Source organism: Pavona decussata, unplaced genomic scaffold (assembly GCF_977016875.1).
Source record: "Pavona decussata unplaced genomic scaffold, jaPavDecu1.1 SCAFFOLD_157, whole genome shotgun sequence".
In the NCBI taxonomy this organism is placed as follows: domain Eukaryota; kingdom Metazoa; phylum Cnidaria; class Anthozoa; order Scleractinia; family Agariciidae; genus Pavona; species Pavona decussata.
In genome coordinates this window covers 552581-569992 of record NW_028145569.1, presented here as the reverse complement: position 1 = coordinate 569992, position 17412 = coordinate 552581, and the positions used below count along the sequence as shown (strand labels likewise).

The window sequence follows — 17412 nt, the reverse complement described above, 5'->3', positions numbered from 1 at the left end:
GGTGACATTGAAGGACTTGAATTGAGGTGTCTATATAAAGGCCTAAAAACCCTTGTGGTGACGAAGCCTGGGTTTCTCAACAATCCGGCTAAAGAGCTCAGTACATGCCTTTTAAGGCTTGGATCCCAGTGGTTAGTGTATTGCAAAAGATCATTCACATCTTGCTTGCCCTTCAGGTTGAGGGTTCCATGCGGGGCTTACAAAACTTATTGTAGATGCCCAATGAGGTATACAAATTGTACAATCGTTGCGGTAACGATTTACTCGTGAAATTATGAGTTGTTTGCGGCTTTGTATACTTGTGTTTTAATTTCCGTTCACACTTTTAAGACAAATTACGCTGGCGTACTTTAAAAACTTGGAAAAATCAAAAAATTAATATATGATTAGTGTGTTTTGGAGCGAGGTGGTGAGAGGGGAAGGGGAGGGGCACAAGCAAGTACGGTGTCCATTTGAGGGTGCATGGAAATATGACAGCTGCGTAAGGGGCTTCAAACATTTTAAGCTGCTTTCTTATTAGAATCTTCTGATCTCATCGAGGTGATAAATAACACCTAGCCCCTTATTTAAGGAGATATGTGTGGGTAACTTATGATTTACCCACCTGCACTTCAATGCTTTCAAATCATCATTAACTATTAATTCACAAAAATCTAGCCCCAATAATGCCACCATTGCTCTTTATTTCCATTTTAAAGTGAGTATTACAGCCATACACTTAACGAGTATTCTGAGACGAGTTTTGCAAGACAAATGCCTCCCAGAAAACTGCGGTAACCACAATTATTTAAGTCAAAGCTAGGTTGACAGTCCCTTAATTTATCAGTTTATGCCCACTGTTGTAACTAACACGTTTATTTGTCGTAATACAACAGTTAAAGATCAAATCATATATGCTCCAAAGTAACTCTGAAATTTTCTGCTTCCGCCCATGAAAAATTCGGAGGTGCCGTTCGTCTCCAAATGGATAGAGTCACCAGCGTTAAGTTTGAACACCCCACTTGCTGAAATGGTGCCAGCTCCACTGGTTCCGGTTGGAGTGTCATATGCTGGCGCTATCTTCGAAAGCACTTGGTCTCCCACTTGAATGAAGAGTCTTCCATTGCTGCGGTAATTGAGGTTGGCATAAACATAGTACCGTCCAGAGGTTGGCACAGTCAGTTTTCCGTCTTGGTAGGTCATTCCACCTTCAAGATGGCTATTTTGGCCACTAGCAGAGAAGTCCTCGATCACTAGAAACAAATTAAAAGCATGAAGCCTAACGAACAATTTATTTCAGTGCTTTCTAGCCATGCAAGGTATTTCATCCTATAAAGGATAATTTCTAAACACTAGTCAACGTCCAAAGAGAAACGAAATTTTTATTGTCTTTAGAAAGTGGTTCAGAAAGAAAGTTACCCGTTTTGGCAGGATAGGACTTAATTCCAATTCCGGAACACTCAATATGAGCAGAGGGCTGGCATGGATCATCCTATGGAAAATAAAAACAAACAAAGCAAAAACAAAAAAATTAATTGATAAGTGAAATTGGAGGATATCTGTATTCCAAACATATGATTGAGAAATCTGAATAAATGTCAGTCAAAATCGTGGAATGTTAGCTGCGTGTCTTTTTGTTGTAGAAATAGAATTAATGAACTTGTAAGTAATCTAGTGTTTTGATTTGGTCTAATCGTTTTACGGGTTATCTATAAAGTCACACTAGGTGACTCGTCACGCGCGTTTAAGTTGTCACGCGTTTCTCAGACATCTGAATCAGTCTCGCAAGCACTCGCGTTGGAAGGAAAGAAATTATGTGAGTTGTGTGTTGTCTCATTAGGAAGGAAGGAATAGTTAGATCGACGTCAACTCTGGCCAATTCCGGCAATAATGTAAGTCTGATTTCCTGGTCTATTTCTTTAGCTATCTTCTTTTCTCTAATTTCGAAAATCAACTGTTTTTTAGTTTCAAAGAAGTGGCTCGGTTTATGAGTCGTGTTTACCCGCGAATTTGTGCAGCTCATCTAGCGGTAAACAAGCGACGTTATAGAACTTCTCTAACTATTTGATTATTAGATGAATAATGAACATACATTCATCATAGTGCTCAAATGACACATGTCTGTCAATTAACACTGATGCGCCTTGTTTTTTTAAAAATTACCTCACAAGCTTCCTTGTGAGGTTTTGCGACTGAAAAATAATTCATGATAGTGAAAATGAAACTTGTAGTTGATTTTTTGTTTGTTTGTTTTGTTTTGTTTTGTTTTGGGTTTTTTTTTTTTTTTTGGTTTCTCAGTGGCATATGGTATTAAAATCATTTTGTGAAGCCCTTGACAGAAGAATCGGTAGAGTCACTTGAAATTACCATTCCCTTCTTGGCTTCAATGCCGCGAAAATTACTGTCGGTGATCTAGGGGAATAAATAAGTAACGTACTGCATATCCATGTATTTCTGGACAGAAATACAAGTTGCCACAAACGATGGCAGCAAAGACTGCGACGATCTTCATCTTGATAGTCCTCAAATTGACTCTGTGATAGAAAGAGAGGGAGCCCTAGAAATTAAAATAACATTTTTACTCAGAAGAAATCATTGTTTTTATATATTGCCTTAACACACAACTGGCAAATATAGTCAACCAGCAGGCACCCCTTAAGTCTAATGTCGTCTTCCTGGATCTTATTTGAGATTCTATTTTCATTAGAGTAAAGAAGGTTCTGCTCAGAAACACCTCCTCGTTCTTGTTAACGTAAGAAAGCCAAATTGCATTGTTTGCACGATCAATGAGTTTCTCCCTTTTTACGTCTCGCTTCTGAAGGGAACGGTTTCCAAATTAATGCGGACAAGAGTGCCTCCATTTCCACTGAGAGTTGCGTCTTTGGGTGAATAAATAATGCTCTGTTTTCCAATAGAAATTGGAAGGATTTTATTCTGGTGTTAGCTTGTTGAGAAATATTTTAGGACATTTTTTTCTATTTTACCGTTGATATTTATATTCTAAACGTGGAATAGATTAGAGATATATTTCAAAATATTATTGAACACTCTCTCCGTAAATAAACCATTAAAGGTGTATCTTTGTTAGTTTTCTTTTTCCTTTCCAAGGAGGAGGGAGGGAGGGTGTGGGAGGGTCCGTGGTATAAGAATGAGAAGGGCCATGTTTTGCAAAGCAGAAAGTATTGATCATGGACAGTCACGTCTTTGGGTGAATAAATAACGATTTGTTGTTGAACCCCTTACAAGATGGATCGATCAGTTTTCAGGCTTTATTAAAATTTGAATGTTTTAATTCTAGTATTAACATGTTGAGGTCGACTTGACATCATTATTTTTCCAGACAACCACCTTCCCCAAATGCCGTTTGCTTCATCGCCAGAAACTTATGCTCTTAGGGAAATATTTTGGGAAAATTATTCTATTTTACCATTCTTATTTATATTCTTAACTTGTTTAAAGGAATAGATTAGAGATATATTTCAAAATATTATTCAACACCCTCTCCATACGATAATGAAAGCAATGAAAGAGGTCGAGCTCTACACCAGATACAAACAAGTGGGTGGAAAACAATTTCGGTATTGAGCAGAAACTTAATTGCAGCATGTCAGCTGCATGTCATCGACCTAACAGACAACGTACTATAAAAGAGTCAAAAAGAATGAAGAATAATCTCGTAAATGGCTTTTTTGTTTCAATTGGGCCTTTGTAACAACTATCTTCTCACTGTGAAGCGCTCTGGAAGGAATTATCTCAGTTGAAGGGCTCGTCCTAGCCAGAGCGCGGGAAACAGCATACAGATCAAAATGAAACTTTTCATGAATTTAACCCAAAACTACGCTAGCTAAAGGATACTGTTCCGGTCGACATTTTTAGTCAGTCGCCAAAACAAGTATCAAATCTTAGCAACAAAAGATTTTCCTTTTGAGATACCTTGAGTGGCTAGTGAGGATCATAAGAAAATTACAGAAACTTCATTCAATCCTTCGTTCCTCCAAATTCAAAGTAATAGCGATAAAAGAAAATTTTCCTACTGCCCATCAGTTACAATATTCCTTATCACAGAGATGAATGACTTACCTGAAAGTTAACCGTCTAAATTGTTCAGGAGGAAAACGCAAACTGCATTCAGTTAGTCCAAACTGGTGATATATTCATTCGATCGATTTATTAGCTCTAATGTATGTCGAAATGCTGTCCAATCTCTGACTCAGTTTTTTTTTTGACATTTTTTCAAGGGTAAAGTGGTGTCAGGGTGTAGTTGATGTGTTTTGACTGTATTTCTAGGAGACTGCGTGGGTCTTATTAATCCTTTTAGATACTAGTAGTAATCAAAGATTACAGGGTGCTAGAGCAGAATCTTGGCGCGGTTAACCAATAATTATGTTGTTATTTTACCAGTTTGCAGGCAGTACACAACATTGTGGTAACCCATTAGCCGTAAGAAAACCGTTCACAGTATTCCTCAACACCTATCGACGTCTAGAAATATCGAATAACATTTATATCTGATAGTTGCTATTGATTAATTGGGCAATCAAACTGTGCGTAAAATATTCACGTTTTAGGGCCATTGCACTCGGATCAAGACTTATTATTTATTATTAACTGAAGTCTAACATTTTGTACTTAAGAACACCAATATATTTTGGCTAAATCTAAACGAATGTTTAGCATCCGGATCATTCTCTGTGAAAAGTTGAGCTGTACATAAATTGTCCGTAAACGTTTAGGAATGTTCGTAAGTTCCTAGAAATTAAACATGTTTCTTAAGAAAAATTGTATAAAGGTCGTGATTATAATAACGAAATGTCTCACAAACTCTTGCTTTAATCGCTAACAAGTTATAGTGTTCGAACCCTTTTTTTTACAACCATGTAACTGTACAAAGCAGCCTTTTTTTACAAAATATATAATGATAAAAATAGCAGGAATTTTACTTACAAAAAACATTTGTAAAAAAGTGACCTTTGTGTAAAAAGAGTAATATTTTTATAATTTTGTAATTGTAAAAAACAGCTGTTTTTAGCAAAAATATATTTGTATTGAAGCTGCTTTTTCATGGGAAAAAATATATTTGTTTAAAAAACTGTTTACTTTTTGAATCGCTAACAGTCTATAGCTTTCGGGTCGTTTTATTTACAGTTATATAAATGTATTTACATAAAAAAAATCTTCGTTTAAAAAGCTGTTTTTTTTTTTTTTTTTTACAAAGATTTTCTTTGGTTAAGGTAGTCTTTACGGTAATGTTGTTTCTACGCCATCATTAGTTTATTACAAAACCCACGGGTTGCCTAAAACAATTAGTGACCGAAACTGACCTTATCTCAGATTTTCGCGCCTAGCTATAACATCTGTGCAAGAAATGAAATAATTGTTTCGTAATTATCTGGCTGGATGTGGTCTGCGATGTTTTTCTATTCTCACCGTCGTCGGGAATCCGTTAATGCTTATAAATACTGCAATTTATGCCAGCAAAAGCCAACGCAAAAGGAAAAGAAAAATAATAAGAAAAATAAATAGATCAAATAAACAAGAAAGAAAAGAATGTAAGCGCCTTAGAGAACTAAGACGTTGGGAAATTAGAGCACTAGGACTATATGTTTAATTTAGAAACCTGAATTAAACATTTCCTGCACGTTTTCAATCTAGCAGGAACTGTTAGTAAGTGTTCTGTGATGTTCACTTATCGAAGACTATGAATTCTCATTACTGCGCGTGTTGCACTGCTTTTAAGGCTAGCATAAGCAAATAATTTAGCATATTGCAGTGTTGTCTTACAAACTATTTTGAACTTGCTCTACTCCTTTACAGTGTCTGTGCGTTGCAAGAAAGCGGTCTTGCACTCATCAACGGCTAGGGACTGCGCCTACTTACTGCAACATTTGGATTAGCACAATAAACTTTTAATTAGCGGAAATTGTTAAGAATTTTTAGAGTTCGAACCTTTGTGTGTGTGTGTGTGTGTGTGTGTGTAATTTAACTATGGTATGTACTTGTAAACTTGTAATGAGCCTTATTTCTCTATACTTATCACGGACAGCAATGTAATGAGGGTGGGGCGAACCGAGAGGAAATGCTAGAGTAACAGACAGTTTGTGAACCCATGACCTTTTTCTTACCTATCTTGCAAGCTAATCGACTGAGCATCTAGCAGAATCTTGGCGCTATGGCTATGTTTTCATTTCTGTTTGCAGGCAGTACACAACATTGTGGTAACCCAATAGCCGTAAGAAAGCGGTTCAGACTATTCTTCAACACCTATCGACGTCTAGAAATATCGACTAACGTTTAAATCTGATAGTTACTTCTGATTAATTGGGCAATCAAACTGTGCGTAAAATATTCAACTCAACTGTTTTACACATTTTAGTGCCATTGCACTCGGATCAAGACTTAAATTATTGTTTTCATAAGTCTAACATTTTGTACTTAAGAACACCAATATATTTTGGCTAAATCTAAATGAAAGTATAGCAGCCGGATCATTCTTTGTGAAAATTGAACTGTACATAAATGGTCTGTAAACGTTTAGGAACTTTCGTAGGTTCCAAGAAATTAAACACGTTTCTAAAAAAATTGTTTAAAGGTCGTGATAACATACGAAATGCCTCACAAACTCTTGCTTGAAACGCTAAGAGGTTGTAGTATTCGATCGTTTTTTTTTTGTTTTTTACGAAAATGTTTTTTTTTTTTTTAAAAAGCAGCTTTTTTTAAACAGTCTTTTTACAGTGCAGTTTTTACACACATACACATACACACATACACATATATTTATATATATATGTATATATTATATATTGCGGATGCTGTGAATTCAATGAACAGTTGTTATTTCGCCGTTTTCCTTGATAAGAACTATTTATTGCCTGCCTGGCAAAGAAACTTGGACAAGCCAAAAAAGAGTATGTGGTTGTTTAGGAACATAATTCTATTTAGCCCTGTGAAAATAAGACAACCGTCGTAAAAAGGATGATACGGATCTTATGGTTAGAAAAGCATCTAACACGGCAAACAGCGTGCTTTTTGTCGACTGTCTTTAACCTTCTTCATCACGAACTGACTATTGTTCTCGCGACATTTATTTACAGTATATGAAATTATACACGGCTCAATATTTTTCAAGTAAGCTTCACGAAACCTTATCTCATTGGTTGCCATCAAATCATGTAATCTGGGTTTGTCGCTTGTCGCTGTACAGCAGGGTAAAGAAACAAAAAACTAATTAAACATTTGTTTTGCCTTTCTTTCTTGGGAACATTGACACGTTTTCGCTTAGAAAGCAAAGTGCAAAATCCATCCATTTTTTTTCGTTTGATTCTGGTTATATGGTTTGCACGATCAAAAAGCTTCGCGCTTTTTACATCTCGCTACGGAAAGAAACGGCTCCCAAACTAATGACAAGAGAGCCTCCATTTCCACCGAGAGTTGCGTCTAAAGTTCGGTGAATAAATAACGCTCTGTTTTCAATAAAAATTGGAAGGATAATTTGTGGCCGCTTCACTATTTTTACAGACAACCACCTTCCGCGAAGTGCCATTTGCTTTATGGCCCGAAAACGTATGTTCTTAGAGAAATACGTTAGGACAAATTATTCTATTTCACCTTTCATATTTATATTGTTAACTTGCCTAAAGGGATAGAATAGAGATATATTTCAAAATATTATTGAACACTCTCTCCATACACAGACCATTAAAGGTTTATTTTTGTCAGCTTTTTCTTTTCAAGGGAGAGGCATTGTCGCTCAGATCGGTGGTTTGAGAGCTGTGGGTTTGCTAAGCAGGAATATGTGATCTACAATGACAAACTAGTTTGATTGGCAGCCTTGGTAGCTACAATAATCATGAATGCAGCAAGTCAACTGCATGTCATCGACTTTATCTGTAGCACGGGGAGGGAAAGCGATGAAAGAGATCGCGTTCGTCACTGGATACTGACTAGCGGGTGGGAGAACAATTTCGGTACTGAGCAGAAACTTGATTGCAGCACGTCAGCTGCATGTCATCGACCTAACAGAAAACTTACTATAAAAGAGTCCAAAAGAATGAAGAATAATCTCGCAAATGGCTTTTTTGTTTCAATTAACCCCTTGGTAACCACTATCTTCTTTTCACTGTGAAGCGCTCTGGAAGGAATTATCTCAGTTGAAGGGCTCGTCCTAGCCAGAGCGTAGGAAGTAGCATACAGATCAAAATGAAACTTTTCATGAATTTAACCCAAAACTACGCTAGCTAAAGGATACTGTTCTGGTCGGTGTTTTTATTCATTCGCGAAAACAAATATCAAATCTTAGGAACAAAAGATTTTCCTTTTTAAATTTGGGATTTCTTGAGTGGCTACTGAGGATCATAAGAAAAATTACGGAAACTTCATTCAATCCTCCGTTCCTCCAAATCCAAAGTAACAGCGATAAAAGAAAGTTTTCCTATTGCCCATCAGTTAGAATATTTCTTATCACAGAGATGAATGACTTACCTGAAAGTTAACCCTCTAAATTGTTCAGGAGGAAAACGCAAACTGCATTCAGTTAGTCCAAACTGGTGATATATTCATTCGATCGATTTAGTAGCATTTATGTATGTCGAAATGCTGTCCAATCTCTGACATAGTTTCTACATTTTTTAAAGGGTAAAGCGGTGTCAGGGTGTAGATGATGTGTTTTGACTGTATTTCTAGGAGACCGCGTGGGTCTTCAATAATCCTTTTAGATACTAGTATAGGACCGTGTATATTTCAGATATTTTTGTATTTCTATTTTTATACTAAAGTACTAGAAATACGTGGTCCTTCTAGTATCTAAAAGGATTATATAAGACCCACGCGATCTCCTAGAAATACAGTCAAAACACATCATCTACGTCCTAACACCACTTTACCCTCTAAAAAATGTAGAAACTAAGTCAGAGATTGGACAGCATTTAGACATAAATTAATGCTAATATATCGATGGATTGAATGTTTCGCCAGTTTGGACTAGCTGAGTGCAGTTTGCGTTTTCCTCCTGAACAATTTAGAGGGTTAACATTAAGGTAAGTCATTCATCCCTGTGATAAGGAATATTGTAACTGATAGGCAGTAGGAAAATTTTATCGCTGTTACTTTGAATTTGGAGGAACGGAGGATTGAATGAAGTTTCTGTAATTTTTCTTATGATCATCACTAGCCACTCAAGGAATCCCAAATTTAAAAAGGAAAATCCTTTGTTCCTAACATTTGTTACTTGTTCTGGAGACTGAATAAAAACTCCGACCAGAACAGTATCCTTTAGCTAGCGTAGTTTTCGGTTAAATTCATGAAAAGTTTCATTTTGATCTGTATGCTGTTTCCCGTGCTCTGGCTAGGACGAGCCCTTCAACTGAGATAATACCTTCCAGAGCGCTTCACAGTGAGAAGATAGTTGTTACAAAGGGCTAATTGAAACAAAATAGCCATTTCTGAGATTATTCTTCATTCTTTTGGACTCTTTTATAGTACGGGTTCCTAACTACCAAGACTGTAAATCAAACTAGGCTGTCATTGTAGATCAATACTTTCCGCTTAGCAAACCCACGGTTCTTAAACCACCGATCTGAGCGCCAATGCCTCTTCGTTGGAAAGAAAAAACTGATGAAAATAAACCTTTAGTGGTCTATGTATGGAGAGAGTGTTCAATAATGTTTTGAAATAAATCTCTATTCTATCCGTTTAGGCACGTTAACGCTATAAATATGAAGGGTAAAAAAGAATAATTTGCCCTAACATATATCTCTGGGAGCATATGTTTACTGGCGATAGAGCAAATGGCTCTTTGGTTGCCTGTAAAAATAATGAAGCGGCCACAACAAGTTAACATCAAATAAAATCCTTCCAATTTCTATTGGAAAACAGAGCGTTATTTATTCACCCAAAGACGCAACTCTCAATGAAAATGGAGGCTCTCTTGTCATTAGTTTGGGAACCGTTCCCTTCAGAAGCGAGACGTAAAAAGTACGAAACTATTTGATCGTGCAACCATATAACCAGAATCAAACGAAGAAAAATGGTTCGATTTTGCACTTTGCTTTTTAAGCCGAAACGTGTCAATGTTCACAAAAAATAAAGGCAAAACAAATGTTTAATTAGTTTTTTGTTTCCTTACCGTACTCTAGAACGACAAGCGACAAGCCCAGAATACATGATTTGATGGCAACCAATGAGATCAGGTTTCGTAAAGTTTACTTAAAAAATATTGAGCCGTGTATAATTTCATATACTGTAAATAACTGTCGCGAGAAGAATAGCCAGTGCGTGATTGAAAATTGTTAAAGACAGTGGACAAAAAGCACGTTGTTTGCCGTGTTAGATGCTCTTCTAACCATAAGATCCGTATCATCCTTTTTACGACCGTTATCTTATTTTCACAGGGCTAAATAGAATCATGCTCCTAAGCAACCACATACTCTTTTGGGCTTGTCCAAGTTTCTTTGCCAGACAGACAATAAATAGTTCTTATCAAGGAAAACTGCGAAATAGCAACTGTTCATTGAACGTAGAGCATCCGCAATATATATTATATATAAATATACATGTGTATGTGTGTGTGGCGTGAAAAAACGGTACTGTAAAAAGACTATTTTTTTTACAAATATATATATATTTTGTAAAAAAGCTGCTTTTTTACGAACATATTTTTGTTTAGAAAAAAAAATAAAACGATCCGGACACTATAACTTCTTAGCGATTTAAGCAAGAGTTTGTGAGATATTTCGTATATTATCACGACCTTTATACAATTTTTTCAGAAACGTGTTTAAATTTGGCTTTTGCTAGCATAAATTGCAGTATTTATAAGCATTAATGGTTTTCCCTACCACGGTGAGAATACCAAAACATCGCAGACCACATTCAGCCGGATAATTACGAAATAATTATTTCATTTCTTGCAAGGATGTCATCGCTAGGCGCGAAAATCTGAGATAAGGTCAGTCTCGGTCACTAATTGTTTTACGCAAACCGTGGGTTTTGTAATAAACTAAAGATGTCGTTGAAACAACATTACTATAAAGACTGCTTTTTTACAAAGTAAATCTTTGTAAAAAAAAAAAAAAGGCAGCTTTTTAAACAAATAATTTTTTTGATGTAAATACAGTTATATAACTGTAAATAAAACGACCCGAAAGCTATAGCCTGCTAGCGATTGAATCTTTGGAAAAGAAAACATTATTTAAACAAATATATATTTTTCCATAAAAAGCAGCTTCTTTACAAATATATTTTTGCTAAAAGAAACTGTTTTTCATACAATTACAAAATTGTAAAAATGTTGCTTCTTTATAATTATATATTTTGTAAAACAGCTGCTTTTTACAGTTATATTTTTGTAGGAAAACGTTCCGAACATTACAACTTCTTAACGATTCAAGCAAGAGTTTGGGAGATATTTTGTTATATTATCACGACCTTTATACAATTTTTTTTTTTTAAGGAACATGCTTAATTTCTAGGAAACTACGAACATTCCTTAACGTTTACGGACCATTTATGTACAGTTCAATTTTTTCACAAAAAATGGTCTGGCTGCTATACTTTCGTTTAAACAAAATATATTGGTGTTCTTAAGTACAAAATATTAGGCTTATTCAAACAAAATTTAAGTCTTGATCCGAGTGCAATGGCCCTAAAATGTGCAAAACAGTTAAGTTGAATGTTTTACGCACGGTTTGATTGCCCAATTAATCAGCAGCAATCATCAGATGAAAAACGTTAAACGTTATTCGATATTTCTAGACGTCGATAGGTGTTGAAGAATACTGTGAACCGCTTTCTTACGGCTAATAAGTTACCACAATGTTGTGTACTGCATTCAAACTGGTAAAATGAAAACAAAGTTATTGGTTAACCGTGCCAAGATTCGGCAAGATGCTCAGTCGATTAGCGTGCAAGATAGGCCAAAAGCAAAAGGTCCTGGGTTCACACTGTCTGCCACTCTGGCGTTTCCTCTGTTCGCCACACGCTCATAACATTGCTGTCCTCGTTAAGTATAGAGAAATAACGGTCATTACAAGTATAAAAGTACGTACCATTGTTAAATTTAAAAAAAACCATTCGAGCTCTTTAACTTTTCAACAATTTCCTTTTTCCGCTAAAGTTTATTGTGCTGAGCTAGTACATTAGTTGCAGTAAGTAGGCACAGTCCCTTGCCGTTGATGAGTGCAAGACCGCTTTCTTGCAGAGTACAGACAGTGCAAAAGAGTAGAACAAGTTTAAAACAGTTTTGTAAGACAACGGTGCAATATACTAAATTATTACAAGAGTGTATTCCAACTGAGCGCAAAGGAGTGAAAAATATGGGACAACTGTTATAGCCTTGCTTGTCTAAATCAAAGTTGTTTTTCAAGCAATTAAACTGACGTTACTAGACGGACTGAAAGCCTGATCTAAGCCAGTTATTCCAGGATATGATACTTGCTAGGGTTTTTTTATAAGGCACTCATTAGGAACACGATTTCTTGCCTAAAAATGCACCTTTTGGACTAACTGAGTGCAGTTTGCGTTGTCTTTCTGAACAATTTAGAGTGTTCAGACTTTAAGGTAAGTCATTCATCTTTGTGATAAGGAATATTCTAACTGATGGCCAGCAGGATATTTTTTTTTTTTCTGTCGCTGTTACTTTGAAGTTGGAGGAACGGTGGATTGAATGAAGTTTCTGTAATTTTCTTACGATCCTCACTAGGCACTCAAGGTATCCCACATTTAAAAATGAAAATCTTTTGTTCCTAAGATTTGATACTTGTTTTGGTGACTGAATAAAAACACCGACCAGAACAGTATCCTTTAGCTAGAGTAGTTTTGGGTTAAATTCATGAAAAGTTTCAATTTGCTCTAAATGCTACTTCCCGTGCTCTGGCTAGGACGAGCCCTTCAACTGAGATAATTCCTTCCAGAGCGTTTCACAGTGAGTAGATAGTTGTTACAAGTCTTACAAAGGGCCAACGGAAACAAAAAAGCCATTTACGAGATTATTCTTCATTCTTTTAAACTCTTTAATAGTATGTTGTCTGTTAGGTCGATGACATGCAGCTGACATGCTGCTAAATGCCGAAATTCTTTTCCACCCACTTGTTAGTATCTGGTATCGAGCTCGACCTCTTTCATTGTTTTCCTTCTTTGTATGGAGAGGGTGTTGAATAATATTTTGAAATATATCTCTAATCTATTCCTTTAAACAAGTTAAAAATATAAATAAGAATGGTAAAATAGTATAATTTTCTCAAAATATTTCTTTGAGAGTATAAGTTTCTTGCGATGAATCAAACGGCGTTTGCGGAAGGTGGTTGTCTGTAAGAATGATGATGAATCGGCCTCAATAAGTTAATACCAGAATTAAAACATTCAAGTTTTAATAAAGCCTGAAAACTGATCGATCCATCTTGTAACGAGTTCAACAACAAGAAGTTATTTATTCACCCAAAGACGTGACTGTCAATGATCAATACTTTCTGCTTTGCAAAACATGGCCCTTTTCATTCTTATACCAAGGATCTGGGGGATTATACCCTCCCCACCCCCCCCCCCCCCTACTTGGAAAGGAAAAAGAAAACTAACAAAGATATACCTTTAATGGTTTATTTACGGAGAGTGTGTTTAATAATCTTGTGAAATATATCTCTAATCTATTCCTTCAGGAACGTTAAGAATATAAATATGAACGGTAAAATAGAAAAAATGTCCTAAAATATTTCTCAAATGCTAACAACAGAAAAAAATCCGTTTATTTTCTACTGGAAAACAGAGCGTTATTTATTCACCCAAAGACGTAACTCTCAGTGGAAATGGAAGCGCTCTTGTCCTCATAAATTTTGGAACCGTTCCCTTCAGAAGCGAGACGTAAAAAGGGAGAAACTCAATTATCGTGCAAAACGCGCAATTTGGCTTTCTTACGGTAACAAGAACGAGTAGGTGTTTCTGAGCAGAACCTTCTTTACTCTAATGAAAATAGAATCTCAAATAAGATCCAGGAAGACGATATTAGACTTAAGAGGTGCCTGCCGTTTCACTATATTTGGCAGTTGTGTGTTAAAGCACTATATAAAAACAATGGATTCTTTTGCGTGAAAATGTTATTTTAATTTCTAGGGCTCCTCCTTCTCTTTTTATCACAGAGTCAACCTGAGGACTATCAAGATGAAGATCGTCGCAGTCATTGCTGCCATCGTTTGTACCAACTTGTATTTCTGCCCAGGAATACATGGATACGCAGTACGTTACTTATTTATTCCCCTAGATCACCCGCAGTAATTTTCGCGGCATTGAAGGCAAGAAGGGAATGGTATTTTCAAGTTACTCTACTGATTCTTCTGTCTTCTGCTTCACAAAATGATTGTAAATCCACACTAGTTAAGGCACAATACTTTTGAGAAACCAAAAAAAAAAAAACAAAACAAAAAACAAAACAAAAATAGAACAAAAAAATCAACTACAAGTTTTATTTTGACTATCATGAATTATTTGTCAGTCGGAAAACCTCACAAAATTAAGGCGCATCAGTGTTAATTGACAGACATGTGTTACGAACATTTCATTCATCTAGTAATCAAATAGTTAGAGAAATTCTATAACGGCGCTTGTTTACCGCTAGATGAACCGCACAAATTCGCAGGGAGCACGACTCATAAACCGAACCACTTCTTTGGGAACGTCTCCTTTGTTGTTGTATCATATCGTGAAACTAAAAAACAGTTGATTTTCAAAGTTAGAGAAAAGAAGATAGCTAAAGAAATAGACCAGGAAATCAGACTTACATTATTGCCGGAACTGGCGAGAGTTGACGTCGATCAACTATTCCTTCCTTCCTAATGAGACCACACACAATTAAAATAATTTCTCTCCTTCCAACGTGAGTGCTTGCGAGACTGATTCAAAAGGCCTTTGATATAATATTGAGTTATGCAATAGATGTGTGATAAACGCGTGACAACTTAAACGCGCGTGACGAGTCACCTAGTGTGACATTACAGGAGATAACCCGTAAAACGATTAGACCAAATCAAAACACTAGATTAAACTCGTGCCATTAGGGTACTTACAAGTTCATTAATTCTATTTCCACGCCAAAAAGACACGTAGCTAACATTCCACGATTTTGGCTGACATTTATTCAGATTTCCCAATCATATGTTTGGAATACAGATATCCTCCAAATTAACTTATAAATTAATTAATGAATTGTTTTTGTTTTGTTTGTTTTTATTTTCTATAGGATGATCCAGACCAGCCTTCTGCTCACCTTGAGAGTTCCGGAATAGGAAAAAAGGTCTATAGCACCAACACGGGTAACTTTCTTTCTTAACCACTTTCTAAAGGCAATAACAATGTCGTTTCGCTTTGGACGTTGACTAGTGTTTAGAAATTATCCTTTATATGATGAAATACTTTTAATGGCTAGAAAGTACTGAAATAAATTGTTCGTTAAGCTTCATGCTTTTAATTTGTTTCTAGAGATCTTGGACTTCTCTGCTAGTAGCCAAAATAGCCATCTTGAAGGTGGAATGACCTACCAAGACGGAAAACTGACTGTGCCAACCTCTGGACGGTACTACATTTATGCCAACATCAATTACCGCTACAATGGAAGAATAGCCATTCAAGTGGGAGACAATGTGCTTTCGATGATAGCGCCAGCAGCTGACACCCCATACGGACCCGATGGAGCTGGTACAAATTCAGCAAGTGGGGTGTTCAAACTAAACGCTGGTGACTCCATCCACTTGCAGATCACCAACGCTGCGTTATCCCTACTTTACATGGGGGGAGGTGACAACGATAATTTTCACAGTTACTTTGGAGCATATATGATTTGATCATTAACTGTTGTATTACGAAAAATAAACGTTATAGTTACAACAGCGGGAATAAACTGATAAATTAAGGGGCTGTCGACCTAGATTCGACTTAAATAATTGTGTTAACCACAGTTTCCTGGGAGGCAAAACTCGTCTCGGCAGAATACTCGTTAAGTGTATGGCTGTAATACTCACTTTAAAATAGAAATAAAGAAAAGTGACATGATTGGCGATAGATATTTGTGGATTAATAATGAATGATGATTTGAAAGCATTGAAGTGCGGGTGGGTAAGTCATAAGTTAACCACACATATCTTCAGAAATAAGGGGCCAGGTATTATTTCTCGCCTCAATGAGCTTAGAAGATTCTAGTATCAAAGCAGCTTAAAATGTTTGACGCCCCTCAAGCAGCTGTCATTTTTCCATGCACCCTTAAATGGACACCGTAGTTGCTTGTGCCCCTTCCCCCTCCCGCCACCTCATCACCTCGCTCCAAAACACATTAATCTTTAACTGTTCTTTTGATGTTTCTAAGTTCTTAAATTACGCTAGCGTAAGTCTTCCATACATTTGTCTTAAAAGTGTGGAAGGAAATTTAAACACAAGTATAAAAAAAAAACTGCAAACAACTCATAATTTCACGAGTAAATCGTTACTGCAACGATTGCACAATTTGTATACACTCTGTTTTTTTTTTTTATAAGAACCTTTTTTATAAGAACGTCGAGGCTGAGATTAACCAAAATTTTAAGAACGTATTAACCGGAACATTCCTCAGGCTGAGAGTCGATGAAGAACGTTTTTATCTTGCCAATCGGTATATAAAATCAAGGTAACAAATGTAAATTATCCAAAATATAGCCTTAACAATGGTGACACACGTCTCGGTTTGTTATAATCAGCCGTTCTTGATACCATATCTCAGCAGGCAATGTACTTTGATAGGTTTCCTGCATTGAATTACTGAAAATACATCTAGTGTATACCATGTAATTTACTGAGAACATCTTAAGAACGTTTTTAGCCTCAAATCGCAAAACAAAATAAGAACGTTCAGCCTCAGCTCCAAAATTAGACGTTCTTATCAAAAAAAAAAAAAAAAAACAGAGTGTACTCCATTGGGCATCTACAATAAGTCTTGTAAGTCCCGCATGGAACCCTCAACCTGAAGGGAAAGCAGGATGTGAATGATTTTTTGCAATACACCTACCACTGGGAACCAAGCCTTAAAAGGCATGTACTGAGCTCTGTGGCCGGATTCCTGAGAAACCCAGGCTTCATCATCACAAGGATTTTTAGGCCTCTATATAGACACCTCAAGGTCTTCAATGTCACCTAAACTAACAAGCATAATAAACTTGAACGCAATATGTCCAAAAGGGGAACATAAATATTTTCTGGACTGATATGCAAGCATTATATATGTATCAGGTACCTCCATGCGTTATAATTGCTGGAAAGTTTGACCTGTACACCAATTAAGTGATCACATCTGGAATTTTATGAGACATAATTCATCTAAGAAGATGATTGATTAGTGGTAAAGATTTAAAAGTATTAAAAATCATTCAATCAATAACAAAACTACATTAAATACATATTAAGCTTAAGCAAGCTTTTAACTGAGAG

General features: G+C 36.2%; 2 protein-coding genes across 4 annotated transcripts; one reads left to right on the top strand and one right to left on the bottom strand.

Moving 5' to 3' along the window:
• Nucleotides 1-663: 663 nt before the first annotated feature.
• On the bottom strand, nt 664-8526 carry LOC146465067 (uncharacterized). Its single transcript, XM_085128972.1, has 4 exons — nt 8458-8526; nt 2417-2513; nt 1399-1471; nt 664-1232 (listed from the first exon to the last, which is right to left on the bottom strand). Exons 2-4 carry the CDS (start codon nt 2489-2491, stop codon nt 883-885), a joined length of 498 nt encoding a protein of 165 aa, XP_084985098.1. The 5' UTR covers nt 2492-2513; nt 8458-8526; the 3' UTR covers nt 664-882.
• Nucleotides 8527-8883: 357 nt separating this feature from the next.
• On the top strand, nt 8884-16013 carry LOC146465066 (tumor necrosis factor ligand superfamily member 11-like). Of its 3 annotated transcripts, XM_085128963.1 has the most exons (5): nt 8966-9011; nt 9357-9452; nt 14103-14199; nt 15200-15272; nt 15439-16013. In XM_085128963.1, the coding sequence occupies exons 3-5, from the start codon at nt 14125-14127 to the stop codon at nt 15798-15800; spliced, it is 510 nt and encodes a 169-aa protein (XP_084985089.1). In that variant the 5' UTR covers nt 8966-9011; nt 9357-9452; nt 14103-14124; the 3' UTR covers nt 15801-16013. The 3 variants fall into 3 exon arrangements, with proteins under 3 accessions (XP_084985088.1, XP_084985090.1, XP_084985089.1); XM_085128962.1 differs by lacking the exon at nt 9357-9452 and having other exon boundaries at nt 8884-9011; XM_085128964.1 differs by lacking the exon at nt 9357-9452 and having other exon boundaries at nt 8946-9011; nt 14077-14199.
• Nucleotides 16014-17412: the final 1399 nt, after the last annotated feature.

Bases quoted from the DNA above. Each gene is read 5' to 3' on its own strand.
- LOC146465067 (XM_085128972.1), bottom strand. From the start codon at position 2,491: ATGAAGATCGTCGCAGTCTTTGCTGCCATCGTTTGTGGCAACTTGTAT. The intron at 1,472-2,416 runs GTACGTTACTTA...TATTTTCCATAG, and splicing joins CAGAAATACATGGATATGCA to GATGATCCATGCCAGCCCTC. The intron at 1,233-1,398 runs GTAACTTTCTTT...ATTTGTTTCTAG, and splicing joins GTCCTATCCTGCCAAAACGG to TGATCGAGGACTTCTCTGCT.
- LOC146465066 (XM_085128962.1), top strand. From the start codon at position 8,938: ATGTTTCGCCAGTTTGGACTAGCTGAGTGCAGTTTGCGTTTTCCTCCT. The intron at 9,012-14,102 runs GTAAGTCATTCA...TTTTTATCACAG, and splicing joins TTTAGAGGGTTAACATTAAG to AGTCAACCTGAGGACTATCA. The intron at 14,200-15,199 runs GTACGTTACTTA...TATTTTCTATAG, and splicing joins CAGGAATACATGGATACGCA to GATGATCCAGACCAGCCTTC.